General features: G+C 63.8%; 8 protein-coding genes and 1 pseudogene across 12 annotated transcripts; 5 read left to right on the top strand and 4 right to left on the bottom strand.

Annotated features, from left to right (window-relative positions):
• The first annotated feature begins 1,671 nt into the window (after positions 1–1,671).
• Positions 1,672–2,346, top strand: LOC102086327 (scale keratin-like; annotated as a pseudogene).
• A 1,687-nt stretch (positions 2,347–4,033) lies between these two features.
• Positions 4,034–5,215, bottom strand: LOC135576532 (scale keratin-like). Its single transcript, XM_065042725.1, has 2 exons — positions 4,965–5,215; positions 4,034–4,865 (listed from the first exon to the last, which is right to left on the bottom strand). Exon 2 carries the CDS (start codon positions 4,839–4,841, stop codon positions 4,473–4,475), a length of 369 nt encoding a protein of 122 aa, XP_064898797.1. The 5' UTR covers positions 4,842–4,865; positions 4,965–5,215; the 3' UTR covers positions 4,034–4,472.
• An 834-nt stretch (positions 5,216–6,049) lies between these two features.
• On the top strand, positions 6,050–7,309 carry LOC135576533 (scale keratin-like). Of its 2 annotated transcripts, none has more exons than XM_065042726.1 (2): positions 6,050–6,207; positions 6,627–7,309. In XM_065042726.1, exon 2 carries the CDS (start codon positions 6,648–6,650, stop codon positions 7,014–7,016), a length of 369 nt encoding a protein of 122 aa, XP_064898798.1. In that variant the 5' UTR covers positions 6,050–6,207; positions 6,627–6,647; the 3' UTR covers positions 7,017–7,309. The 2 variants fall into 2 exon arrangements, with proteins under 2 accessions (XP_064898798.1, XP_064898799.1); XM_065042727.1 differs by having other exon boundaries at positions 6,079–6,211.
• A 1,687-nt stretch (positions 7,310–8,996) lies between these two features.
• On the bottom strand, positions 8,997–10,178 carry LOC135576531 (scale keratin-like). The gene is made up of 2 exons (XM_065042724.1): positions 9,928–10,178; positions 8,997–9,828 (listed from the first exon to the last, which is right to left on the bottom strand). The coding sequence occupies exon 2, from the start codon at positions 9,802–9,804 to the stop codon at positions 9,436–9,438; it is 369 nt and encodes a 122-aa protein (XP_064898796.1). The 5' UTR covers positions 9,805–9,828; positions 9,928–10,178; the 3' UTR covers positions 8,997–9,435.
• Positions 10,179–11,012: 834 nt separating this feature from the next.
• LOC135576530 (scale keratin-like) lies at positions 11,013–12,272 on the top strand. 2 transcript variants are annotated; one of them, XM_065042721.1, is made up of 2 exons: positions 11,013–11,170; positions 11,590–12,272. In XM_065042721.1, the coding sequence occupies exon 2, from the start codon at positions 11,611–11,613 to the stop codon at positions 11,977–11,979; it is 369 nt and encodes a 122-aa protein (XP_064898793.1). In that variant the 5' UTR covers positions 11,013–11,170; positions 11,590–11,610; the 3' UTR covers positions 11,980–12,272. The 2 variants fall into 2 exon arrangements, with proteins under 2 accessions (XP_064898793.1, XP_064898794.1); XM_065042722.1 differs by having other exon boundaries at positions 11,039–11,174.
• Positions 12,273–13,958: 1,686 nt separating this feature from the next.
• Positions 13,959–15,141, bottom strand: LOC135576529 (scale keratin-like). Its single transcript, XM_065042719.1, has 2 exons — positions 14,891–15,141; positions 13,959–14,791 (listed from the first exon to the last, which is right to left on the bottom strand). The coding sequence occupies exon 2, from the start codon at positions 14,765–14,767 to the stop codon at positions 14,399–14,401; it is 369 nt and encodes a 122-aa protein (XP_064898791.1). The 5' UTR covers positions 14,768–14,791; positions 14,891–15,141; the 3' UTR covers positions 13,959–14,398.
• An 834-nt stretch (positions 15,142–15,975) lies between these two features.
• LOC102085959 (scale keratin) lies at positions 15,976–17,235 on the top strand. 2 transcript variants are annotated; one of them, XM_021282820.2, is made up of 2 exons: positions 15,976–16,133; positions 16,553–17,235. In XM_021282820.2, the coding sequence occupies exon 2, from the start codon at positions 16,574–16,576 to the stop codon at positions 16,940–16,942; it is 369 nt and encodes a 122-aa protein (XP_021138495.1). In that variant the 5' UTR covers positions 15,976–16,133; positions 16,553–16,573; the 3' UTR covers positions 16,943–17,235. The 2 variants fall into 2 exon arrangements, with proteins under 2 accessions (XP_021138495.1, XP_021138494.1); XM_021282819.2 differs by having other exon boundaries at positions 16,002–16,137.
• Positions 17,236–18,922: 1,687 nt separating this feature from the next.
• On the bottom strand, positions 18,923–20,104 carry LOC102085779 (scale keratin). The gene is made up of 2 exons (XM_065042720.1): positions 19,854–20,104; positions 18,923–19,754 (listed from the first exon to the last, which is right to left on the bottom strand). Exon 2 carries the CDS (start codon positions 19,728–19,730, stop codon positions 19,362–19,364), a length of 369 nt encoding a protein of 122 aa, XP_064898792.1. The 5' UTR covers positions 19,731–19,754; positions 19,854–20,104; the 3' UTR covers positions 18,923–19,361.
• An 834-nt stretch (positions 20,105–20,938) lies between these two features.
• Positions 20,939–22,205, top strand: LOC102085599 (scale keratin). 2 transcript variants are annotated; one of them, XM_021282851.2, is made up of 2 exons: positions 20,939–21,096; positions 21,516–22,205. In XM_021282851.2, the coding sequence occupies exon 2, from the start codon at positions 21,537–21,539 to the stop codon at positions 21,903–21,905; it is 369 nt and encodes a 122-aa protein (XP_021138526.1). In that variant the 5' UTR covers positions 20,939–21,096; positions 21,516–21,536; the 3' UTR covers positions 21,906–22,205. The 2 variants fall into 2 exon arrangements, with proteins under 2 accessions (XP_021138526.1, XP_021138525.1); XM_021282850.2 differs by having other exon boundaries at positions 20,967–21,100.
• Positions 22,206–22,524: the final 319 nt, after the last annotated feature.

Here is a 22,524-nt window from a genome sequence, read left to right as displayed (position 1 = left end):
CCTGTTCCCTGAGGAGAAGGCAGCCAGAGCAGTGCTTGGGAGAGCCTGGCAGTGGCAGAGCTTTTATAGCGGCCCTGCTGTGGCTCAGCACGGCTGGGCCAATCAGCAGAGGCAGCACTCCTCCTTCCTCCACCTATGGGGCTGGCCGCCTCCTGCCCCTCCCTGAGTCAGCATCCCCTTGCCAGACCAGCACATACCGCTTGCCAGGCTTTCGAGCCCTTTGTGCGCTAAACGACAGCACGCATCCCCCTGCTAGGGGATGTAAAAGAAAGGCAGGAGATGGCCGTGCTGCTGCAGCTCCTTGCGGCCTGACTGCTGCTCTGCTGCAGGGAAACCTCTGCCCTGTGCCCACAGCCAGGCTCTGCTGTGAATCGAGCCGGTGGCCAGGGCGAGCGGGGCCAGCCCAGCCAAGGGCTGCTGGGGCTTTGGCGTCAGCCGGCGCTGCCAGCTGCCCAGCACCCCGAGGGCAGCCCCTGCCCAGCACCATCGCCCAGCAACGGGCTTCCCAGGAGACTTGCAAGGCGCCCGCGGGGCTGGGGCAGGCCTGGAGTGAGCCTGTGCCGCTTCAGCACGGCTCGGGGCCTGTGCTCCTTGCAACACGCGCGTTGCGGAAGAGCACAAGGGGGTCTTGCTCCCCAGACTTGCAGAGGTCCACGGCCAAGGCCTGCAGGCAGATGGAGGCCGGCTGTGTTGGGGCTGGCGAGTGATACATCGTGCTGAGCAGGCAGTGCCCGAGAGGAGTGCCTTTGATTTGGCGTTTCGTAACCTCGCGCCTCTGTAGATAATAGCTCCATGGTGCACGTCATGCGGTCGCTGGCGTGCGGGAGACCCTGGTCTTCCCTGTGGCTCTGCGAAGCAGACACGGGGCCACGCCGAGAGACCAAGCCCTTGCAGAAGAGCTATGGCACGCAGGGCGCTTGCAGTCAGCCTTTGTCACGCCGTGTGCCCTCTTTCACACCGAGATAATGAAAAGACAGTGGGGCTAATTGGGCCCGTGAGGTGGCAGCTGGCAAGCGTCTGAGTGGGGTAATTGCAGGGGCTGATAGAGCGGGTTGGGGTCTAGAGAGGAAACGACATCAGCAAAACAGCCCCGTGCCACGCAGGGAGAAGGCAGGGGCTCGGCCAGCGCAGGACACGTGCCTCCAGTGCGGCCAGCTCCTCCCCCCACTCTCTGGTGTGGCATAAAAGCGCTGCCCTCGCTGGGCACGGGCATCCGCTGCTCCTGCCTCGATCTGCTCAGGAAAAGGGTAGGTGGGTGCCTGCAGGTGTCTGCCTCCTGCCGCCGGGGCCGCTGTGGGGTATCCCTGGCCAGGAGAGCACTGCCAGCAGCGGGCGTGCTGGCAGCCGCCTTGGACGGCCAGGCTGGGCTGAGCCACGCCGCGAGGAGGAAGGAGCCCCGTGCCAGGCCACGCAGAGCCGGGCCCTGCACAGGCTCTCTGCGAGGGCTCGTCTGCCCTCTCTTTGCAGAGAGAGATGGCAAGGAGAGGGCTACAGAGAGCAGGGCGCTGAGGGGGCTGGCTGGGCAAAGGGCAAACAGTGGGCAGCGCGGCAAGGGGGTGGCCCTGGTCCCTCCAGCTCCAGGACAGCCAAGGGAACAGGGCAGTGCTGAGCCGGGGGAGTCTTCTCCGCATGCATGACAGCTGTCCTTGGGGCCGTGTCTTTCAGGCTCATCACTCTCGCACAAAGATGTCTTGCTCCGACCTGTGCCCAGCACCAACCAGCGTGGCCGTCCCCCAGCCCATCGCTGACAGCTGCAACGAGCTGTGCGCCCGGCAGTGCCCCGACTCGACGGCCTTCATCCAGCCGCCCCCCGTCGTCGTCACCTTCCCCGGCCCCATCCTCACGTCCTTCCCCAGCAAGCCGTGGTGGGCTCCTCTGGAGCGCCCGCCTTTGGGGGCTCCCTGGGGCTGGGGGGCCTCTACGGTGCCGGGGCCACCCAGGGCGCCGGGGGCCTCTGCACCTTTGGCAGACCCTCCTACGCTTCTCCCGCCTGCAGCCCTTACGTCTTGCCCCGCTACAGCAGGAGGCTGTGGGACAACTGTGGGCCCTGCTAGACCCAGCCCCGGAGCCCCCTTGATTCCTGGGCCACCTGGGCCTCACGCCTCCTCTCCTTTCCTGCCTCTCTCCATGCCGCCTCTCCTCCTCGCCCCGTCCCTTGCCCAGATGCGCAGCTCTGCCATCGTCCCTCAGGGCACTCGTTACTCTCTGCACTGGCCGCCACCTGGGATAGGAAGCCTGAAGGAACAGCTCTCTTGAAGCCTCCAGGGACAACCTGCCTGCCTCTGCCTTCAGTGTCTTTCTCCAGTGGTTCCTTTCCTGCACTGCAATAAAACAAGCTTGCATCAACACCTGCCTCTCCTCCTTTTCTTTCCGAGCCCGGTGTGGGCTGCAGGGCTCCCCTGGCCATGCACGTGACCCCCGCCAGCCAGACCAGGGCAATCTCTCAGCCACAACGGTACCAGGCTGAGCTCATTTTGAGACACCCCACAACCTCGGCAGCTCTGGCCACACATGGTCCCGCAGTTGAGCTCCAAGAGTCCCTCCTGAATGCAGGCTGCTCCCCTGTCTGCGGGACACGTGGCATTTGCAGACGTCCGGTGTCAGCGCGCATGAGCCTGGCTGCCCCAGGGGCTGGCAGCCCCCCAGGGAAAATGCTTGCATGGGATCCAGCCACTTTGTTCCTCCGTGGCTCTGCTCCATGCCCTGGAGAGAAAGCAAACGGGAGGCTTCTCCTGCCTCTTCTTCCTCCCCTTCCCGCTCCCGTCCCTTTTCCTCTAGTTTTCTTCCTCTTCTCCTTCCCCTCCTCACAGCCAGCACAGACCAACACACTGGCTGCTCCTCCCTTTTCTGCTACAGACGTTCAGTCCCAGGAATCACAGCCTGATTCGTGTGGCAGGAGCTTCGCAGGGCATGTTGTCATGCTGCTGCCTCCAGCAGCCGCACCCAGGGCCGGCTGCCCAGCGCCGTGTCCAGTGAGCTTTCGCGTGTCTCTGAGGACGGGGAGTCCACAACCTCCTGGGGAAACCTGTGCAACTGCTCAGTCTCACTCACACGGAAAAAGTGGCCTGGCACGGTGAGGCAGAGCCTCCTGCCTTTCAGCTGGTGCCCACTGCCTCTTGTCCTGGCACTGGACACCTCAGAAAAGAGCCTGGCTCCATCTTCTCGATGCCTTCCCTTCAGGCACGTGTACAGCTTGGTGAGAAACGCTCTGAGGCTCCTCTTCACCGGGAGCCAAGGTCCCAGCTCTCTGCGGCTCTCCCCAGAGGAGACGTGAGAGTAGAACAGGGTCTTTCCGTTGGAAGGGACCTCGAAAGATCTTCTAGTCCAACAGCCTGACTTCTCGAGGGATGACCAAACTGTAAAGCAAATCATCAACGGCATTCTCTAAAAGCCTCTTAAACATCGAGAGGCCTGGGGCATTGACCACCTCTCTGGGAAGCCAGCTGCAGCTTCTGAGCACCCGCTCAGCCAAGAAATGTTTCCTCATGTCCAGTCTAAACCTTCCCTACTGCAGCTTTGAACAGTTCCCCTGTGTCCTATTGCTGGATCCCAGGGTGAAGAGAGCAGCATCTCCCTATCCAATTCTCCTCGTCACGAAGCTGTAGAGGGCAGTGAGGTTGCCCCTCAGCCTCCGTTTCTCCTGCTCTCCAGCAATCGACGGCCATTGCCCAAGTGTGGGCTTCACCACGGGGTCTTTGTCCAGCCTCCTCTGCGTGGGCACCCAGAGATGCTGCCGTGCTTCTGCGGAGCCCCAGAGCTGGAGGAGCTGCCGCTTCTCCCAGGCGCGAAAGGCCAGGCAAAGGAGTCCTGCCAGCACGTTTCCCGCTCCCTTCCCTCTGCCCTTTCCCCAGCTCCTGCCAGTCCCACCAAAAGGCTCTCGCTCCCCTGCCTGCTGCCTGCAACCTCCCTCTCCCAGCACCGCCCACCCCCACCTCTCTGGGCATCTCAGCACCAGCGTTGGCCCTCCATACGCGGAAGGGCACTTGCCCCCACGCTCTTTGCTACGTGGGACAAGGACGGAGGGAGACATGACTGGGATGCAGGAAAACTTTATTTTGCCCAGAGGATCAGCAGAGATCGTCAGAGAGATGGTGGACGAGACCCAGAGAGGCTGGCTGCCATGGGTGGCGGGAGGCAGGGGCATCTTCTCAAGAGCATGACTTCTTGCTCCAGATGCCCCCTTCGTGCAGCGTTGCAGCTCCCGAGGACGTGGTCCATCAGGCCCGCAGAGCCGTTGGGGTGCAGGTCCTAGCTCGTCTGACAGCTGGGAAGAGAGGGAGGAGAGCAGAGAGCAGGAGCAGGGGGCAGGGAAGGGCCGAGGCTGTGGGGCACTGCCAGCTGCCCAGGCATTGTCTGGGGCTGGGGATGCTCAGCACTCCTCAGTGCCCCGTGCCTGCCAGCTCAGCCCTGCGTGGCTGACGTTGGCCTTGGCGTCTGGACTGGGGGCAGCGCTGGGGGCTCTGGGGCTGGGTCTAGCAGGGCCCACAGTTGTCCCACAGCCTCCTGCTGTAGCGGGGCAAGACGTAAGGGCTGCAGGCGGGAGAAGCGTAGGAGGGTCTGCCAAAGGTGCAGAGGCCCCCGGAGCCCTGGGTGGCCCCAGCACCGTAGAGGCCCCCCAGCCCCAGGGAGCCCCCAAAGGCGGGCGCTCCGGAGGAGCCCACCACGGCTTGCTGGGGGAAGGAGCTGAGGATGGGGCCGGGGAAGGTGACGACGACGGGGGGTGGCTGGATGAGGGCCGTCGAGTCGGGGCACTGCCGGGCGCACAGCTCGTTGCAGCTGTCAGCGATGGGCTGGGGGACGGCCACGCTGGTTGGTGCTGGGCGCAGGTCGGAGCAAGACATCTTTGCGTGGGATCGAACGGTGCTCTGCAAGAGGGCAGAGATTGCAAGTGAGCAGCAGAGGGGAGCGCCCGAGGCGGACGGGCCGCAGCAGGGGGCCAGGAGGACAAGCGCTCGCAGACTTACCCTGTTCCCTGAGGAGAAGGCAGCCAGAGCAGTGCTTGGGAGAGCCTGGCAGTGGCAGAGCTTTTATAGCGGCCCTGCTGTGGCTCAGCACCGGCTGGGCCAATCAGCAGAGGCAGCACTCCCTCCTGCCTCCACCTATGGGGCTGGCCGCCTCCTGCCCCTCCCTGAGTCAGCATCCCCTTGCCAGACCAGCACATACCGCTTGCCAGGCTTTCGAGCCCTTTGTGCGCTAAACGACAGCACGCATCCCCCTGCTAGGGGATGTAGAAGGCAGGAGATGGCCGTGCTGCTGCAGCTCCTTGCGGCCTGACTGCTGCTCTGCTGCAGGGAAACCTCTGCCCTGTGCCCACAGCCAGGCTCTGCTGTGAATCGAGCCGGTGGCCAGGGCGAGCGGGGCCAGCCCAGCCAAGGGCTGCTGGGGCTTTGGCGTCAGCCGGCGCTGCCAGCTGCCCAGCACCCCGAGGGCAGCCCCTGCCCAGCACCATCGCCCAGCAACGGGCTTCCCAGGAGACTTGCAAGGCGCCCGCGGGGCTGGGGCAGGCCTGGAGTGAGCCTGTGCCGCTTCAGCACGGCTCGGGGCCTGTGCTCCTTGCAACACGCGCGTTGCGGAAGAGCACAAGGGGTCTTGCTCCCCCAGACTTGCAGAGGTCCACGGCCAAGGCCTGCAGGCAGATGGAGGCCGGCTGTGTTGGGCTGGCAAGTGATACATCGTGCTGAGCAGGCAGTGCCCGAGAGGAGTGCCTTTGATTTGGCGTTTCGTAACCTCGCGCCTCTGTAGATAATAGCTCCATGGTGCACGTCATGCGGTCGCTGGCGTGCGGGAGACCCTGGTCTTCCCTGTGGCTCTGCGAAGCAGACACGGGGCCACGCCGAGAGACCAAGCCCTTGCAGAAGAGCTATGGCACGCAGGGCGCTTGCAGTCAGCCTTTGTCACGCCGTGTGCCCTCTTTCACACCGAGATAATGAAAAGACAGTGGGGCTAATTGGGCCCGTGAGGTGGCAGCTGGCAAGCGTCTGAGTGGGGTAATTGCAGGGGCTGATAGAGCGGGTTGGGGCTAGAGAGGAAACGACATCAGCAAAACAGCCCCGTGCCACGCAGGGAGAAGGCAGGGGCTCGGCCAGCGCAGGACACGTGCCTCCAGTGCGGCCAGCTCCTCCCCCCACTCTCTGGTGTGGCATAAAAGCGCTGCCCTCGCTGGGCACGGGCATCCGCTGCTCCTGCCTCGATCTGCTCAGGAAAAGGGTAGGTGGGTGCCTGCAGGTGTCTGCCTCCTGCCGCCGGGGCCGCTGTGGGGTATCCCTGGCCAGGAGAGCACTGCCAGCAGCGGGCGTGCTGGCAGCCGCCTTGGACGGCCAGGCTGGGCTGAGCCACGCCGCGAGGAGGAAGGAGCCCCGTGGCCAGGCCACGCAGAGCCGGGCCCTGCACAGGCTCTCTGCGAGGGCTCGTCTGCCCTCTGTTTGCAGAGAGAGATGGCAAGGAGAGGGCTACAGAGAGCAGGGCGCTGAGGGGGGCTGGCTGGGCAAAGGGCAAACAGTGGGCAGCGCGGCAAGGGGGTGGCCCTGGTCCCTCCAGCTCCAGGACAGCCAAGGGAACAGGGCAGTGCTGAGCCGGGGAGTCTTCTCCGCATGCATGACAGCTGTCCTTGGGGCCGTGTCTTTCAGGCTCATCACTCTCGCACAAAGATGTCTTGCTCCGACCTGCGCCCAGCACCAACCAGCGTGGCCGTCCCCCAGCCCATCGCTGACAGCTGCAACGAGCTGTGCGCCCGGCAGTGCCCCGACTCGACGGCCTTCATCCAGCCGCCCCCCGTCGTCGTCACCTTCCCCGGCCCCATCCTCACGTCCTTCCCCCAGCAAGCCGTGGTGGGCTCCTCTGGAGCGCCCGCCTTTGGGGGCTCCCTGGGGCTGGGGGGCCTCTACGGTGCCGGGGCCACCCAGGGCGCCGGGGGCCTCTGCACCTTTGGCAGACCCTCCTACGCTTCTCCCGCCTGCAGCCCTTACGTCTTGCCCCGCTACAGCAGGAGGCTGTGGGACAACTGTGGGCCCTGCTAGACCCAGCCCCGGAGCCCCCTTGGTTCCTGGGCCACCTGGGCCTCACGCCTCCTCTCCTTTCCTGCCTCTCTCCATGCCGCCTCTCCTCCTCGCCCCGTCCCTTGCCCAGATGCGCAGCTCTGCCATCGTCCCTCAGGGCACTCGTTACTCTCTGCACTGGCCGCCACCTGGGATAGGAAGCCTGAAGGAACAGCTCTCTTGAAGCCTCCAGGGACAACCTGCCTGCCTCTGCCTTCAGTGTCTTTCTCCAGTGCTTCCTTTCCTGCACTGCAATAAAACAAGCTTGCATCCAACACCTGCCTCTCCTCCTTTTCTTTCCGAGCCCGGTGTGGGCTGCAGGGCTCCCCTGGCCATGCACGTGACCCCCGCCAGCCAGACCAGGGCAATCTCTCAGCCACAACGGTACCAGGCTGAGCTCATTTTGAGACACCCCACAACCTCGGCAGCTCTGGCCACACATGGTCCCGCAGTTGAGCTCCAAGAGTCCCTCCTGAATGCAGGCTGCTCCCCTGTCTGCGGGACACGTGGCATTTGCAGACGTCCGGTGTCAGCGCGCATGAGCCTGGCTGCCCCAGGGGCTGGCAGCCCCCCAGGGAAAATGCTTGCATGGGATCCAGCCACTTTGTTCCTCCGTGACTCTGCTCCATGCCCTGGAGAGAAAGCAAACGGGAGGCTTCTCCTGCCTCTTCTTCCTCCCCTTCCCGCTCCCGTCCCTTTTCCTCTAGTTTTCTTCCTCTTCTCCTTCCCCTCCTCACAGCCAGCACAGACCAACACACTGGCTGCTCCTCCCTTTTCTGCTACAGACGTTCAGTCCCAGGAATCACAGCCTGATTCGTGTGGCAGGAGCTTCGCAGGGCATGTTGTCATGCTGCTGCCTCCAGCAGCCGCACCCAGGGCCGGCTGCCCAGCGCCGTGTCCAGTGAGCTTTCGCGTGTCTCTGAGGACGGGGAGTCCACAACCTCCTGGGGAAACCTGTGCAACTGCTCAGTCTCACTCACACGGAAAAAGTGGCCTGGCACGGTGAGGCAGAGCCTCCTGCCTTTCAGCTGGTGCCCACTGCCTCTTGTCCTGGCACTGGACACCTCAGAAAAGAGCCTGGCTCCATCTTCTCGATGCCTTCCCTTCAGGCATGTGTACAGCTTGGTGAGAAACGCTCTGAGGCTCCTCTTCACCGGGAGCCAAGGTCCCAGCTCTCTGCGGCTCTCCCCAGAGGAGACGTGAGAGTAGAACAGGGTCTTTCCGTTGGAAGGGACCTCGAAAGATCTTCTAGTCCAACAGCCTGACTTCTCGAGGGATGACCAAACTGTAAAGCAAATCATCAACGGCATTCTCTAAAAGCCTCTTAAACATCGAGAGGCCTGGGGCATTGACCACCTCTCTGGGAAGCCAGCTGCAGCTTCTGAGCACCCGCTCAGCCAAGAAATGTTTCCTCATGTCCAGTCTAAACCTTCCCTACTGCAGCTTTGAACAGTTCCCCTGTGTCCTATTGCTGGATCCCAGGGTGAAGAGAGCAGCATCTCCCTATCCAATTCTCCTCGTCACGAAGCTGTAGAGGGCAGTGAGGTTGCCCCTCAGCCTCCGTTTCTCCTGCTCTCCAGCAATCGACGGCCATTGCCCAAGTGTGGGCTTCACCACGGGGTCTTTGTCCAGCCTCCTCTGCGTGGGCACCCGGAGATGCTGCCGTGCTTCTGCGGAGCCCCAGAGCTGGAGGAGCTGCCGCTTCTCCCAGGCGCGAAAGGCCAGGCAAAGGAGTCCTGCCAGCACGTTTCCCGCTCCCTTCCCTCTGCCCTTTCCCCAGCTCCTGCCAGTCCCACCAAAAGGCTCTCGCTCCCCTGCCTGCTGCCTGCAACCTCCCTCTCCCAGCACCGCCCACCCCCACCTCTCTGGGCATCTCAGCACCAGCGTTGGCCCTCCATACGCGGAAGGGCACTTGCCCCCACGCTCTTTGCTACGTGGGACAAGGACGGAGGGAGACATGACTGGGATGCAGGAAAACTTTATTTTGCCCAGAGGATCAGCAGAGATCGTCAGAGAGATGGTGGACGAGACCCAGAGAGGCTGGCTGCCATGGGTGGCGGGAGGCAGGGGCATCTTCTCAAGAGCATGACTTCTTGCTCCAGATGCCCCCTTCGTGCAGCGTTGCAGCTCCCGAGGACGTGGTCCATCAGGCCCGCAGAGCCGTTGGGGTGCAGGTCCTAGCTCGTCTGACAGCTGGGAAGAGAGGGAGGAGAGCAGAGAGCAGGAGCAGGGGGCAGGGAAGGGCCGAGGCTGTGGGGCACTGCCAGCTGCCCAGGCATTGTCTGGGGCTGGGGATGCTCAGCACTCCTCAGTGCCCCGTGCCTGCCAGCTCAGCCCTGCGTGGCTGACGTTGGCCTTGGCGTCTGGACTGGGGGCAGCGCCGGGGGCTCTGGGGCTGGGTCTAGCAGGGCCCACAGTTGTCCCACAGCCTCCTGCTGTAGCGGGGCAAGACGTAAGGGCTGCAGGCGGGAGAAGCGTAGGAGGGTCTGCCAAAGGTGCAGAGGCCCCCGGAGCCCTGGGTGGCCCCAGCACCGTAGAGGCCCCCCAGCCCCAGGGAGCCCCCAAAGGCGGGCGCTCCGGAGGAGCCCACCACGGCTTGCTGGGGGAAGGAGCTGAGGATGGGGCCGGGGAAGGTGACGACGACGGGGGGTGGCTGGATGAGGGCCGTCGAGTCGGGGCACTGCCGGGCGCACAGCTCGTTGCAGCTGTCAGCGATGGGCTGGGGGACGGCCACGCTGGTTGGTGCTGGGCGCAGGTCGGAGCAAGACATCTTTGCGTGGGATCGAACGGTGCTCTGCAAGAGGGCAGAGATTGCAAGTGAGCAGCAGAGGGGAGCGCCCGAGGCGGACGGGCCGCAGCAGGGGGCCAGGAGGACAAGCGCTCGCAGACTTACCCTGTTCCCTGAGGAGAAGGCAGCCAGAGCAGTGCTTGGGAGAGCCTGGCAGTGGCAGAGCTTTTATAGCGGCCCTGCTGTGGCTCAGCACCGGCTGGGCCAATCAGCAGAGGCAGCACTCCCTCCTGCCTCCACCTATGGGGCTGGCCGCCTCCTGCCCCTCCCTGAGTCAGCATCCCCTTGCCAGACCAGCACATACCGCTTGCCAGGCTTTCGAGCCCTTTGTGCGCTAAACGACAGCACGCATCCCCCTGCTAGGGGATGTAGAAGGCAGGAGATGGCCGTGCTGCTGCAGCTCCTTGCGGCCTGACTGCTGCTCTGCTGCAGGGAAACCTCTGCCCTGTGCCCACAGCCAGGCTCTGCTGTGAATCGAGCCGGTGGCCAGGGCGAGCGGGGCCAGCCCAGCCAAGGGCTGCTGGGGCTTTGGCGTCAGCCGGCGCTGCCAGCTGCCCAGCACCCCGAGGGCAGCCCCTGCCCAGCACCATCGCCCAGCAACGGGCTTCCCAGGAGACTTGCAAGGCGCCCGCGGGGCTGGGGCAGGCCTGGAGTGAGCCTGTGCCGCTTCAGCACGGCTCGGGGCCTGTGCTCCTTGCAACACGCGCGTTGCGGAAGAGCACAAGGGGTCTTGCTCCCCCAGACTTGCAGAGGTCCACGGCCAAGGCCTGCAGGCAGATGGAGGCCGGCTGTGTTGGGCTGGCGAGTGATACATCGTGCTGAGCAGGCAGTGCCCGAGAGGAGTGCCTTTGATTTGGCGTTTCGTAACCTCGCGCCTCTGTAGATAATAGCTCCATGGTGCACGTCATGTGGTCGCTGGCGTGCGGGAGACCCTGGTCTTCCCTGTGGCTCTGCGAAGCAGACACGGGGCCACGCCGAGAGACCAAGCCCTTGCAGAAGAGCTATGGCACGCAGGGCGCTTGCAGTCAGCCTTTGTCACGCCGTGTGCCCTCTTTCACACCGAGATAATGAAAAGACAGTGGGGCTAATTGGGCCCGTGAGGTGGCAGCTGGCAAGCGTCTGAGTGGGGTAATTGCAGGGGCTGATAGAGCGGGTTGGGGCTAGAGAGGAAACGACATCAGCAAAACAGCCCCGTGCCACGCAGGGAGAAGGCAGGGGCTCGGCCAGCGCAGGACACGTGCCTCCAGTGCGGCCAGCTCCTCCCCCCACTCTCTGGTGTGGCATAAAAGCGCTGCCCTCGCTGGGCACGGGCATCCGCTGCTCCTGCCTCGATCTGCTCAGGAAAAGGGTAGGTGGGTGCCTGCAGGTGTCTGCCTCCTGCCGCCGGGGCCGCTGTGGGGTATCCCTGGCCAGGAGAGCACTGCCAGCAGCGGGCGTGCTGGCAGCCGCCTTGGACGGCCAGGCTGGGCTGAGCCACGCCGCGAGGAGGAAGGAGCCCCGTGGCCAGGCCACGCAGAGCCGGGCCCTGCACAGGCTCTCTGCGAGGGCTCGTCTGCCCTCTCTTTGCAGAGAGAGATGGCAAGGAGAGGGCTACAGAGAGCAGGGCGCTGAGGGGGGCTGGCTGGGCAAAGGGCAAACAGTGGGCAGCGCGGCAAGGGGGTGGCCCTGGTCCCTCCAGCTCCAGGACAGCCAAGGGAACAGGGCAGTGCTGAGCCGGGGAGTCTTCTCCGCATGCATGACAGCTGTCCTTGGGGCCGTGTCTTTCAGGCTCATCACTCTCGCACAAAGATGTCTTGCTCCGACCTGCGCCCAGCACCAACCAGCGTGGCCGTCCCCCAGCCCATCGCTGACAGCTGCAACGAGCTGTGCGCCCGGCAGTGCCCCGACTCGACGGCCTTCATCCAGCCGCCCCCCGTCGTCGTCACCTTCCCCGGCCCCATCCTCACGTCCTTCCCCCAGCAAGCCGTGGTGGGCTCCTCTGGAGCGCCCGCCTTTGGGGGCTCCCTGGGGCTGGGGGGCCTCTACGGTGCCGGGGCCACCCAGGGCGCCGGGGGCCTCTGCACCTTTGGCAGACCCTCCTACGCTTCTCCCGCCTGCAGCCCTTACGTCTTGCCCCGCTACAGCAGGAGGCTGTGGGACAACTGTGGGCCCTGCTAGACCCAGCCCCGGAGCCCCCTTGCTTCCTGGGCCACCTGAGCCTCACGCCTCCTCTCCTTTCCTGCCTCTCTCCATGCCACCTCTCCTCCTCGCCCCGTCCCTTGCCCAGATGCGCGGCCCTGCCATCGTCCCTCAGGGCACTCGTTACTCTCTGCACTGGCCGCCACCTGGGATAGGAAGCCTGAAGGAACAGCTCTCTTGAAGCCTCCAGGGACAACCTGCCTGCCTCTGCCTTCAGTGTCTTTCTCCAGTGCTTCCTTTCCTGCACTGCAATAAAACAAGCTTGCATCCAACACCTGCCTCTCCTCCTTTTCTTTCCGAGCCCGGTGTGGGCTGCAGGGCTCCCCTGGCCATGCACGTGACCCCCGCCAGCCAGACCAGGGCAATCTCTCAGCCACAACGGTACCAGGCTGAGCTCATTTTGAGACACCCCACAACCTCGGCAGCTCTGGCCACACATGGTCCCGCAGTTGAGCTCCAAGAGTCCCTCCTGAATGCAGGCTGCTCCCCTGTCTGCGGGACACGTGGCATTTGCAGACGTCCGGTGTCAGCGCGCATGAGCCTGGCTGCCCCAGGGGCTGGCAGCCCCCCAGGGAAAATGCTTGCATGGGATCCAGCCACTTTGTTCCTCCGTGGCTCTGCTCCATGCCCTGGAGAGAAAGCAAACGGGAAGCTTCTCCTGCCTCTTCTTCCTCCCCTTCCCGCTCCCGTCCCTTTTCCTCTAGTTTTCTTCCTCTTCTCCTTCCCCTCCTCACAGCCAGCACAGACCAACACACTGGCTGCTCCTCCCTTTTCTGCTACAGACGTTCAGTCCCAGGAATCACAGCCTGATTCGTGTGGCAGGAGCTTCGCAGGGCATGTTGTCATGCTGCTGCCTCCAGCAGCCGCACCCAGGGCCGGCTGCCCAGCGCCGTGTCCAGTGAGCTTTCGCGTGTCTCTGAGGACGGGGAGTCCACAACCTCCTGGGGAAACCTGTGCAACTGCTCAGTCTCACTCACACGGAAAAAGTGGCCTGGCACGGTGAGGCAGAGCCTCCTGCCTTTCAGCTGGTGCCCACTGCCTCTTGTCCTGGCACTGGACACCTCAGAAAAGAGCCTGGCTCCATCTTCTCGATGCCTTCCCTTCAGGCATGTGTACAGCTTGGTGAGAAACGCTCTGAGGCTCCTCTTCACCGGGAGCCAAGGTCCCAGCTCTCTGCGGCTCTCCCCAGAGGAGACGTGAGAGTAGAACAGGGTCTTTCCGTTGGAAGGGACCTCGAAAGATCTTCTAGTCCAACAGCCTGACTTCTCGAGGGATGACCAAACTGTAAAGCAAATCATCAACGGCATTCTCTAAAAGCCTCTTAAACATCGAGAGGCCTGGGGCATTGACCACCTCTCTGGGAAGCCAGCTGCAGCTTCTGAGCACCCGCTCAGCCAAGAAATGTTTCCTCATGTCCAGTCTAAACCTTCCCTACTGCAGCTTTGAACAGTTCCCCTGTGTCCTATTGCTGGATCCCAGGGTGAAGAGAGCAGCATCTCCCTATCCAATTCTCCTCGTCACGAAGCTGTAGAGGGCAGTGAGGTTGCCCCTCAGCCTCCGTTTCTCCTGCTCTCCAGCAATCGACGGCCATTGCCCAAGTGTGGGCTTCACCACGGGGTCTTTGTCCAGCCTCCTCTGCGTGGGCACCCGGAGATGCTGCCGTGCTTCTGCGGAGCCCCAGAGCTGGAGGAGCTGCCGCTTCTCCCAGGTGCGAAAGGCAGGCAAAGGAGTCCTGCCAGCACGTTTCCCGCTCCCTTCCCTCTGCCCTTTCCCCAGCTCCTGCCAGTCCCACCAAAAGGCTCTCGCTCCCCTGCCTGCTGCCTGCAACCTCCCTCTCCCAGCACCGCCCACCCCCACCTCTCTGGGCATCTCAGCACCAGCGTTGGCCCTCCATACGCGGAAGGGCACTTGCCCCCACGCTCTTTGCTACGTGGGACAAGGACGGAGGGAGACATGACTGGGATGCAGGAAAACTTTATTTTGCCCAGAGGATCAGCAGAGATCGTCAGAGAGATGGTGGACGAGACCCAGAGAGGCTGGCTGCCATGGGTGGCGGGAGGCAGGGGCAATCTTCTCAAGAGCATGACTTCTTGCTCCAGATGCCCCCTTTGTGCAGCGTTGCAGCTCCCGAGGACGTGGTCCATCAGGCCCGCAGAGCCGTTGGGGTGCAGGTCCTAGCTCGTCTGACAGCTGGGAAGAGAGGGAGGAGAGCAGAGAGCAGGAGCAGGGGGCAGGGAAGGGCCGAGGCTGTGGGGCACTGCCAGCTGCCCAGGCATTGTCTGGGGCTGGGGATGCTCAGCACTCCTCAGTGCCCCGTGCCTGCCAGCTCAGCCCTGCGTGGCTGACGTTGGCCTTGGCGTCTGGACTGGGGGCAGCGCCGGGGGCTCTGGGGCTGGGTCTAGCAGGGCCCACAGTTGTCCCACAGCCTCCTGCTGTAGCGGGGCAAGACGTAAGGGCTGCAGGCGGGAGAAGCGTAGGAGGGTCTGCCAAAGGTGCAGAGGCCCCCGGAGCCCTGGGTGGCCCCAGCACCGTAGAGGCCCCCCAGCCCCAGGGAGCCCCCAAAGGCGGGCGCTCCGGAGGAGCCCACCACGGCTTGCTGGGGGAAGGAGCTGAGGATGGGGCCGGGGAAGGTGACGACGACGGGGGGTGGCTGGATGAGGGCCGTCGAGTCGGGGCACTGCCGGGCGCACAGCTCGTTGCAGCTGTCAGCGATGGGCTGGGGGACGGCCACGCTGGTTGGTGCTGGGCGCAGGTCGGAGCAAGACATCTTTGCGTGGGATCGAACGGTGCTCTGCAAGAGGGCAGAGATTGCAAGTGAGCAGCAGAGGGGAGCGCCCGAGGCGGACGGGCCGCAGCAGGGGGCCAGGAGGACAAGCGCTCGCAGACTTACCCTGTTCCCTGAGGAGAAGGCAGCCAGAGCAGTGCTTGGGAGAGCCTGGCAGTGGCAGAGCTTTTATAGCGGCCCTGCTGTGGCTCAGCACCGGCTGGGCCAATCAGCAGAGGCAGCACTCCCTCCTGCCTCCACCTATGGGGCTGGCCGCCTCCTGCCCCTCCCTGAGTCAGCATCCCCTTGCCAGACCAGCACATACCGCTTGCCAGGCTTTCGAGCCCTTTGTGCGCTAAACGACAGCACGCATCCCCCTGCTAGGGGATGTAGAAGGCAGGAGATGGCCGTGCTGCTGCAGCTCCTTGCGGCCTGACTGCTGCTCTGCTGCAGGGAAACCTCTGCCCTGTGCCCACAGCCAGGCTCTGCTGTGAATCGAGCCGGTGGCCAGGGCGAGCGGGGCCAGCCCAGCCAAGGGCTGCTGGGGCTTTGGCGTCAGCCGGCGCTGCCAGCTGCCCAGCACCCCGAGGGCAGCCCCTGCCCAGCACCATCGCCCAGCAACGGGCTTCCCAGGAGACTTGCAAGGCGCCCGCGGGGCTGGGGCAGGCCTGGAGTGAGCCTGTGCCGCTTCAGCACGGCTCGGGGCCTGTGCTCCTTGCAACACGCGCGTTGCGGAAGAGCACAAGGGGTCTTGCTCCCCCAGACTTGCAGAGGTCCACGGCCAAGGCCTGCAGGCAGATGGAGGCCGGCTGTGTTGGGCTGGCGAGTGATACATCGTGCTGAGCAGGCAGTGCCCGAGAGGAGTGCCTTTGATTTGGCGTTTCGTAACCTCGCGCCTCTGTAGATAATAGCTCCATGGTGCACGTCATGCGGTCGCTGGCGTGCGGGAGACCCTGGTCTTCCCTGTGGCTCTGCGAAGCAGACACGGGGCCACGCCGAGAGACCAAGCCCTTGCAGAAGAGCTATGGCACGCAGGGCGCTTGCAGTCAGCCTTTGTCACGCCGTGTGCCCTCTTTCACACCGAGATAATGAAAAGACAGTGGGGCTAATTGGGCCCGTGAGGTGGCAGCTGGCAAGCGTCTGAGTGGGGTAATTGCAGGGGCTGATAGAGCGGGTTGGGGCTAGAGAGGAAACGACATCAGCAAAACAGCCCCGTGCCACGCAGGGAGAAGGCAGGGGCTCGGCCAGCGCAGGACACGTGCCTCCAGTGCGGCCAGCTCCTCCCCCCACTCTCTGGTGTGGCATAAAAGCGCTGCCCTCGCTGGGCACGGGCATCCGCTGCTCCTGCCTCGATCTGCTCAGGAAAAGGGTAGGTGGGTGCCTGCAGGTGTCTGCCTCCTGCCGCCGGGGCCGCTGTGGGGTATCCCTGGCCAGGAGAGCACTGCCAGCAGCGGGCGTGCTGGCAGCCGCCTTGGACGGCCAGGCTGGGCTGAGCCACGCCGCGAGGAGGAAGGAGCCCCGTGGCCAGGCCACGCAGAGCCGGGCCCTGCACAGGCTCTCTGCGAGGGCTCGTCTGCCCTCTCTTTGCAGAGAGAGATGGCAAGGAGAGGGCTACAGAGAGCAGGGCGCTGAGGGGGGCTGGCTGGGCAAAGGGCAAACAGTGGGCAGCGCGGCAAGGGGGTGGCCCTGGTCCCTCCAGCTCCAGGACAGCCAAGGGAACAGGGCAGTGCTGAGCCGGGGAGTCTTCTCCGCATGCATGACAGCTGTCCTTGGGGCCGTGTCTTTCAGGCTCATCACTCTCGCACAAAGATGTCTTGCTCCGACCTGCGCCCAGCACCAACCAGCGTGGCCGTCCCCCAGCCCATCGCTGACAGCTGCAACGAGCTGTGCGCCCGGCAGTGCCCCGACTCGACGGCCTTCATCCAGCCGCCCCCCGTCGTCGTCACCTTCCCCGGCCCCATCCTCACGTCCTTCCCCCAGCAAGCCGTGGTGGGCTCCTCTGGAGCGCCCGCCTTTGGGGGCTCCCTGGGGCTGGGGGGCCTCTACGGTGCCGGGGCCACCCAGGGCGCCGGGGGCCTCTGCACCTTTGGCAGACCCTCCTACGCTTCTCCCGCCTGCAGCCCTTACGTCTTGCCCCGCTACAGCAGGAGGCTGTGGGACAACTGTGGGCCCTGCTAGACCCAGCCCCGGAGCCCCCTTGCTTCCTGGGCCACCTGAGCCTCACGCCTCCTCTCCTTTCCTGCCTCTCTCCATGCCACCTCTCCTCCTCGCCCCGTCCCTTGCCCAGATGCGCGGCCCTGCCATCGTCCCTCAGGGCACTCGTTACTCTCTGCACTGGCCGCCACCTGGGATAGGAAGCCTGAAGGAACAGCTCTCTTGAAGCCTCCAGGGACAACCTGCCTGCCTCTGCCTTCAGTGTCTTTCTCCAGTGCTTCCTTTCCTGCACTGCAATAAAACAAGCTTGCATCCAACACCTGCCTCTCCTCCTTTTCTTTCCGAGCCCGGTGTGGGCTGCAGGGCTCCCCTGGCCATGCACGTGACCCCCGCCAGCCAGACCAGGGCAATCTCTCAGCCACAACGGTACCAGGCTGAGCTCATTTTGAGACACCCCACAACCTCGGCAGCTCTGGCCACACATGGTCCCGCAGTTGAGCTCCAAGAGTCCCTCCTGAATGCAGGCTGCTCCCCTGTCTGCGGGACACGTGGCATTTGCAGACGTCCGGTGTCAGCGCGCATGAGCCTGGCTGCCCCAGGGGCTGGCAGCCCCCCAGGGAAAATGCTTGCATGGGATCCAGCCACTTTGTTCCTCCGTGGCTCTGCTCCATGCCCTGGAGAGAAAGCAAACGGGAAGCTTCTCCTGCCTCTTCTTCCTCCCCTTCCCGCTCCCGTCCCTTTTCCTCTAGTTTTCTTCCTCTTCTCCTTCCCCTCCTCACAGCCAGCACAGACCAACACACTGGCTGCTCCTCCCTTTTCTGCTACAGACGTTCAGTCCCAGGAATCACAGCCTGATTCGTGTGGCAGGAGCTTCGCAGGGCATGTTGTCATGCTGCTGCCTCCAGCAGCCGCACCCAGGGCCGGCTGCCCAGCGCCGTGTCCAGTGAGCTTTCGCGTGTCTCTGAGGACGGGGAGTCCACAACCTCCTGGGGAAACCTGTGCAACTGCTCAGTCTCACTCACACGGAAAAAGTGGCCTGGCACGGTGAGGCAGAGCCTCCTGCCTTTCAGCTGGTGCCCACTGCCTCTTGTCCTGGCACTGGACACCTCAGAAAAGAGCCTGGCTCCATCTTCTCGATGCCTTCCCTTCAGGCATGTGTACAGCTTGGTGAGAAACGCTCTGAGGCTCCTCTTCACCGGGAGCCAAGGTCCCAGCTCTCTGCGGCTCTCCCCAGAGGAGACGTGAGAGTAGAACAGGGTCTTTCCGTTGGAAGGGACCTCGAAAGATCTTCTAGTCCAACAGCCTGACTTCTCGAGGGATGACCAAACTGTAAAGCAAATCATCAACGGCATTCTCTAAAAGCCTCTTAAACATCGAGAGGCCTGGGGCATTGACCACCTCTCTGGGAAGCCAGCTGCAGCTTCTGAGCACCCGCTCAGCCAAGAAATGTTTCCTCATGTCCAGTCTAAACCTTCCCTACTGCAGCTTTGAACAGTTCCCCTGTGTCCTATTGCTGGATCCCAGGGTGAAGAGAGCAGCATCTCCCTATCCAATTCTCCTCGTCACGAAGCTGTAGAGGGCAGTGAGGTTGCCCCTCAGCCTCCGTTTCTCCTGCTCTCCAGCAATCGACGGCCATTGCCCAAGTGTGGGCTTCACCACGGGGTCTTTGTCCAGCCTCCTCTGCGTGGGCACCCGGAGATGCTGCCGTGCTTCTGCGGAGCCCCAGAGCTGGAGGAGCTGCCGCTTCTCCCAGGCGCGAAAGGCCAGGCAAAGGAGTCCTGCCAGCACGTTTCCCGCTCCCTTCCCTCTGCCCTTTCCCCAGCTCCTGCCAGTCCCACCAAAAGGCTCTCGCTCCCCTGCCTGCTGCCTGCAACCTCCCTCTCCCAGCACCGCCCACCCCCACCTCTCTGGGCATCTCAGCACCAGCGTTGGCCCTCCATACGCGGAAGGGCACTTGCCCCCACGCTCTTTGCTACGTGGGACAAGGACGGAGGGAGACATGACTGGGATGCAGGAAAACTTTATTTTGCCCAGAGGATCAGCAGAGATCGTCAGAGAGATGGTGGACGAGACCCAGAGAGGCTGGCTGCCATGGGTGGCGGGAGGCAGGGGCATCTTCTCAAGAGCATGACTTCTTGCTCCAGATGCCCCCTTCGTGCAGCGTTGCAGCTCCCGAGGACGTGGTCCATCAGGCCCGCAGAGCCGTTGGGGTGCAGGTCCTAGCTCGTCTGACAGCTGGGAAGAGAGGGAGGAGAGCAGAGAGCAGGAGCAGGGGGCAGGGAAGGGCCGAGGCTGTGGGGCACTGCCAGCTGCCCAGGCATTGTCTGGGGCTGGGGATGCTCAGCACTCCTCAGTGCCCCGTGCCTGCCAGCTCAGCCCTGCGTGGCTGACGTTGGCCTTGGCGTCTGGACTGGGGGCAGCGCCGGGGGCTCTGGGGCTGGGTCTAGCAGGGCCCACAGTTGTCCCACAGCCTCCTGCTGTAGCGGGGCAAGACGTAAGGGCTGCAGGCGGGAGAAGCGTAGGAGGGTCTGCCAAAGGTGCAGAGGCCCCCGGAGCCCTGGGTGGCCCCAGCACCGTAGAGGCCCCCCAGCCCCAGGGAGCCCCCAAAGGCGGGCGCTCCGGAGGAGCCCACCACGGCTTGCTGGGGGAAGGAGCTGAGGATGGGGCCGGGGAAGGTGACGACGACGGGGGGTGGCTGGATGAGGGCCGTCGAGTCGGGGCACTGCCGGGCGCACAGCTCGTTGCAGCTGTCAGCGATGGGCTGGGGGACGGCCACGCTGGTTGGTGCTGGGCGCAGGTCGGAGCAAGACATCTTTGCGTGGGATCGAACGGTGCTCTGCAAGAGGGCAGAGATTGCAAGTGAGCAGCAGAGGGGAGCGCCCGAGGCGGACGGGCCGCAGCAGGGGGCCAGGAGGACAAGCGCTCGCAGACTTACCCTGTTCCCTGAGGAGAAGGCAGCCAGAGCAGTGCTTGGGAGAGCCTGGCAGTGGCAGAGCTTTTATAGCGGCCCTGCTGTGGCTCAGCACCGGCTGGGCCAATCAGCAGAGGCAGCACTCCCTCCTGCCTCCACCTATGGGGCTGGCCGCCTCCTGCCCCTCCCTGAGTCAGCATCCCCTTGCCAGACCAGCACATACCGCTTGCCAGGCTTTCGAGCCCTTTGTGCGCTAAACGACAGCACGCATCCCCCTGCTAGGGGATGTAGAAGGCAGGAGATGGCCGTGCTGCTGCAGCTCCTTGCGGCCTGACTGCTGCTCTGCTGCAGGGAAACCTCTGCCCTGTGCCCACAGCCAGGCTCTGCTGTGAATCGAGCCGGTGGCCAGGGCGAGCGGGGCCAGCCCAGCCAAGGGCTGCTGGGGCTTTGGCGTCAGCCGGCGCTGCCAGCTGCCCAGCACCCCGAGGGCAGCCCCTGCCCAGCACCATCGCCCAGCAACGGGCTTCCCAGGAGACTTGCAAGGCGCCCGCGGGGCTGGGGCAGGCCTGGAGTGAGCCTGTGCCGCTTCAGCACGGCTCGGGGCCTGTGCTCCTTGCAACACGCGCGTTGCGGAAGAGCACAAGGGGTCTTGCTCCCCCAGACTTGCAGAGGTCCACGGCCAAGGCCTGCAGGCAGATGGAGGCCGGCTGTGTTGGGCTGGCGAGTGATACATCGTGCTGAGCAGGCAGTGCCCGAGAGGAGTGCCTTTGATTTGGCGTTTCGTAACCTCGCGCCTCTGTAGATAATAGCTCCATGGTGCACGTCATGCGGTCGCTGGCGTGCGGGAGACCCTGGTCTTCCCTGTGGCTCTGCGAAGCAGACACGGGGCCACGCCGAGAGACCAAGCCCTTGCAGAAGAGCTATGGCACGCAGGGCGCTTGCAGTCAGCCTTTGTCACGCCGTGTGCCCTCTTTCACACCGAGATAATGAAAAGACAGTGGGGCTAATTGGGCCCGTGAGGTGGCAGCTGGCAAGCGTCTGAGTGGGGTAATTGCAGGGGCTGATAGAGCGGGTTGGGGCTAGAGAGGAAACGACATCAGCAAAACAGCCCCGTGCCACGCAGGGAGAAGGCAGGGGCTCGGCCAGCGCAGGACACGTGCCTCCAGTGCGGCCAGCTCCTCCCCCCACTCTCTGGTGTGGCATAAAAGCGCTGCCCTCGCTGGGCACGGGCATCCGCTGCTCCTGCCTCGATCTGCTCAGGAAAAGGGTAGGTGGGTGCCTGCAGGTGTCTGCCTCCTGCCGCCGGGGCCGCTGTGGGGTATCCCTGGCCAGGAGAGCACTGCCAGCAGCGGGCGTGCTGGCAGCCGCCTTGGACGGCCAGGCTGGGCTGAGCCACGCCGCGAGGAGGAAGGAGCCCCGTGGCCAGGCCACGCAGAGCCGGGCCCTGCACAGGCTCTCTGCGAGGGCTCGTCTGCCCTCTCTTTGCAGAGAGAGATGGCAAGGAGAGGGCTACAGAGAGCAGGGCGCTGAGGGGGGCTGGCTGGGCAAAGGGCAAACAGTGGGCAGCGCGGCAAGGGGGTGGCCCTGGTCCCTCCAGCTCCAGGACAGCCAAGGGAACAGGGCAGTGCTGAGCCGGGGAGTCTTCTCCGCATGCATGACAGCTGTCCTTGGGGCCGTGTCTTTCAGGCTCATCACTCTCGCACAAAGATGTCTTGCTCCGACCTGCGCCCAGCACCAACCAGCGTGGCCGTCCCCCAGCCCATCGCTGACAGCTGCAACGAGCTGTGCGCCCGGCAGTGCCCCGACTCGACGGCCTTCATCCAGCCGCCCCCCGTCGTCGTCACCTTCCCCGGCCCCATCCTCACGTCCTTCCCCCAGCAAGCCGTGGTGGGCTCCTCTGGAGCGCCCGCCTTTGGGGGCTCCCTGGGGCTGGGGGGCCTCTACGGTGCCGGGGCCACCCAGGGCGCCGGGGGCCTCTGCACCTTTGGCAGACCCTCCTACGCTTCTCCCGCCTGCAGCCCTTACGTCTTGCCCCGCTACAGCAGGAGGCTGTGGGACAACTGTGGGCCCTGCTAGACCCAGCCCCAGAGCCCCCTTGATTCCTGGGCCACCTGGGCCTCACGCCTCCTCTCCTTTCCTGCCTCTCTCCATGCCGCCTCTCCTCCTCGCCCCGTCCCTTGCCCAGATGCGCAGCTCTGCCATCGTCCCTCAGGGCACTCGTTACTCTCTGCACTGGCCGCCACCTGGGATAGGAAGCCTGAAGGAACAGCTCTCTTGAAGCCTCCAGGGACAACCTGCCTGCCTCTGCCTTCAGTGTCTTTCTCCAGTGGTTTCTCTGCTGATCCTCTGGATATAATAAATTTTCGTCTGCATTCCTGTCATGTCTCCCTCCATCTTTTTCCGAATTTTTTGTCCGGTAATAGAGGGAGGGCAAATTCTGATGTCTTTATACTTCAGCAGGGTTTATCACACATCTTGGCTTGCCTGGGAGAGAAGTCATAATTCCTCATTTCGCATTGTCTAGCTGAAGATGAGTATCTCTCAGCTCTGGGATAATCTTCTTTCCCTAATTGTGAGCAGAATGATTCAATTATTTAAGCTTTGCTATTAATTTGGAGCAGGCTCGTTAGCTACAGGTTCCTCCTTACTAAAAATGTTCATAGTCAAATATAAAGAGTTGTACAAATATATATGT

This window comes from Columba livia, chromosome 28 (genome assembly GCF_036013475.1).
Source record: "Columba livia isolate bColLiv1 breed racing homer chromosome 28, bColLiv1.pat.W.v2, whole genome shotgun sequence".
NCBI classification, from domain to species: domain Eukaryota; kingdom Metazoa; phylum Chordata; class Aves; order Columbiformes; family Columbidae; genus Columba; species Columba livia.
Note: the sequence above shows the minus strand (reverse complement) of the source record. Positions and strands in the feature narration are given on the sequence as shown.

Bases quoted from the DNA above. Each gene is read 5' to 3' on its own strand.
- LOC135576532 (XM_065042725.1), bottom strand. From the start codon at position 4,841: ATGTCTTGCTCCGACCTGCGCCCAGCACCAACCAGCGTGGCCGTCCCC.
- LOC102085599 (XM_021282851.2), top strand. From the start codon at position 21,537: ATGTCTTGCTCCGACCTGCGCCCAGCACCAACCAGCGTGGCCGTCCCC.
- LOC135576531 (XM_065042724.1), bottom strand. From the start codon at position 9,804: ATGTCTTGCTCCGACCTGCGCCCAGCACCAACCAGCGTGGCCGTCCCC.
- LOC102085959 (XM_021282820.2), top strand. From the start codon at position 16,574: ATGTCTTGCTCCGACCTGCGCCCAGCACCAACCAGCGTGGCCGTCCCC.
- LOC135576529 (XM_065042719.1), bottom strand. From the start codon at position 14,767: ATGTCTTGCTCCGACCTGCGCCCAGCACCAACCAGCGTGGCCGTCCCC.
- LOC102085779 (XM_065042720.1), bottom strand. From the start codon at position 19,730: ATGTCTTGCTCCGACCTGCGCCCAGCACCAACCAGCGTGGCCGTCCCC.
- LOC135576533 (XM_065042726.1), top strand. From the start codon at position 6,648: ATGTCTTGCTCCGACCTGCGCCCAGCACCAACCAGCGTGGCCGTCCCC.
- LOC135576530 (XM_065042721.1), top strand. From the start codon at position 11,611: ATGTCTTGCTCCGACCTGCGCCCAGCACCAACCAGCGTGGCCGTCCCC.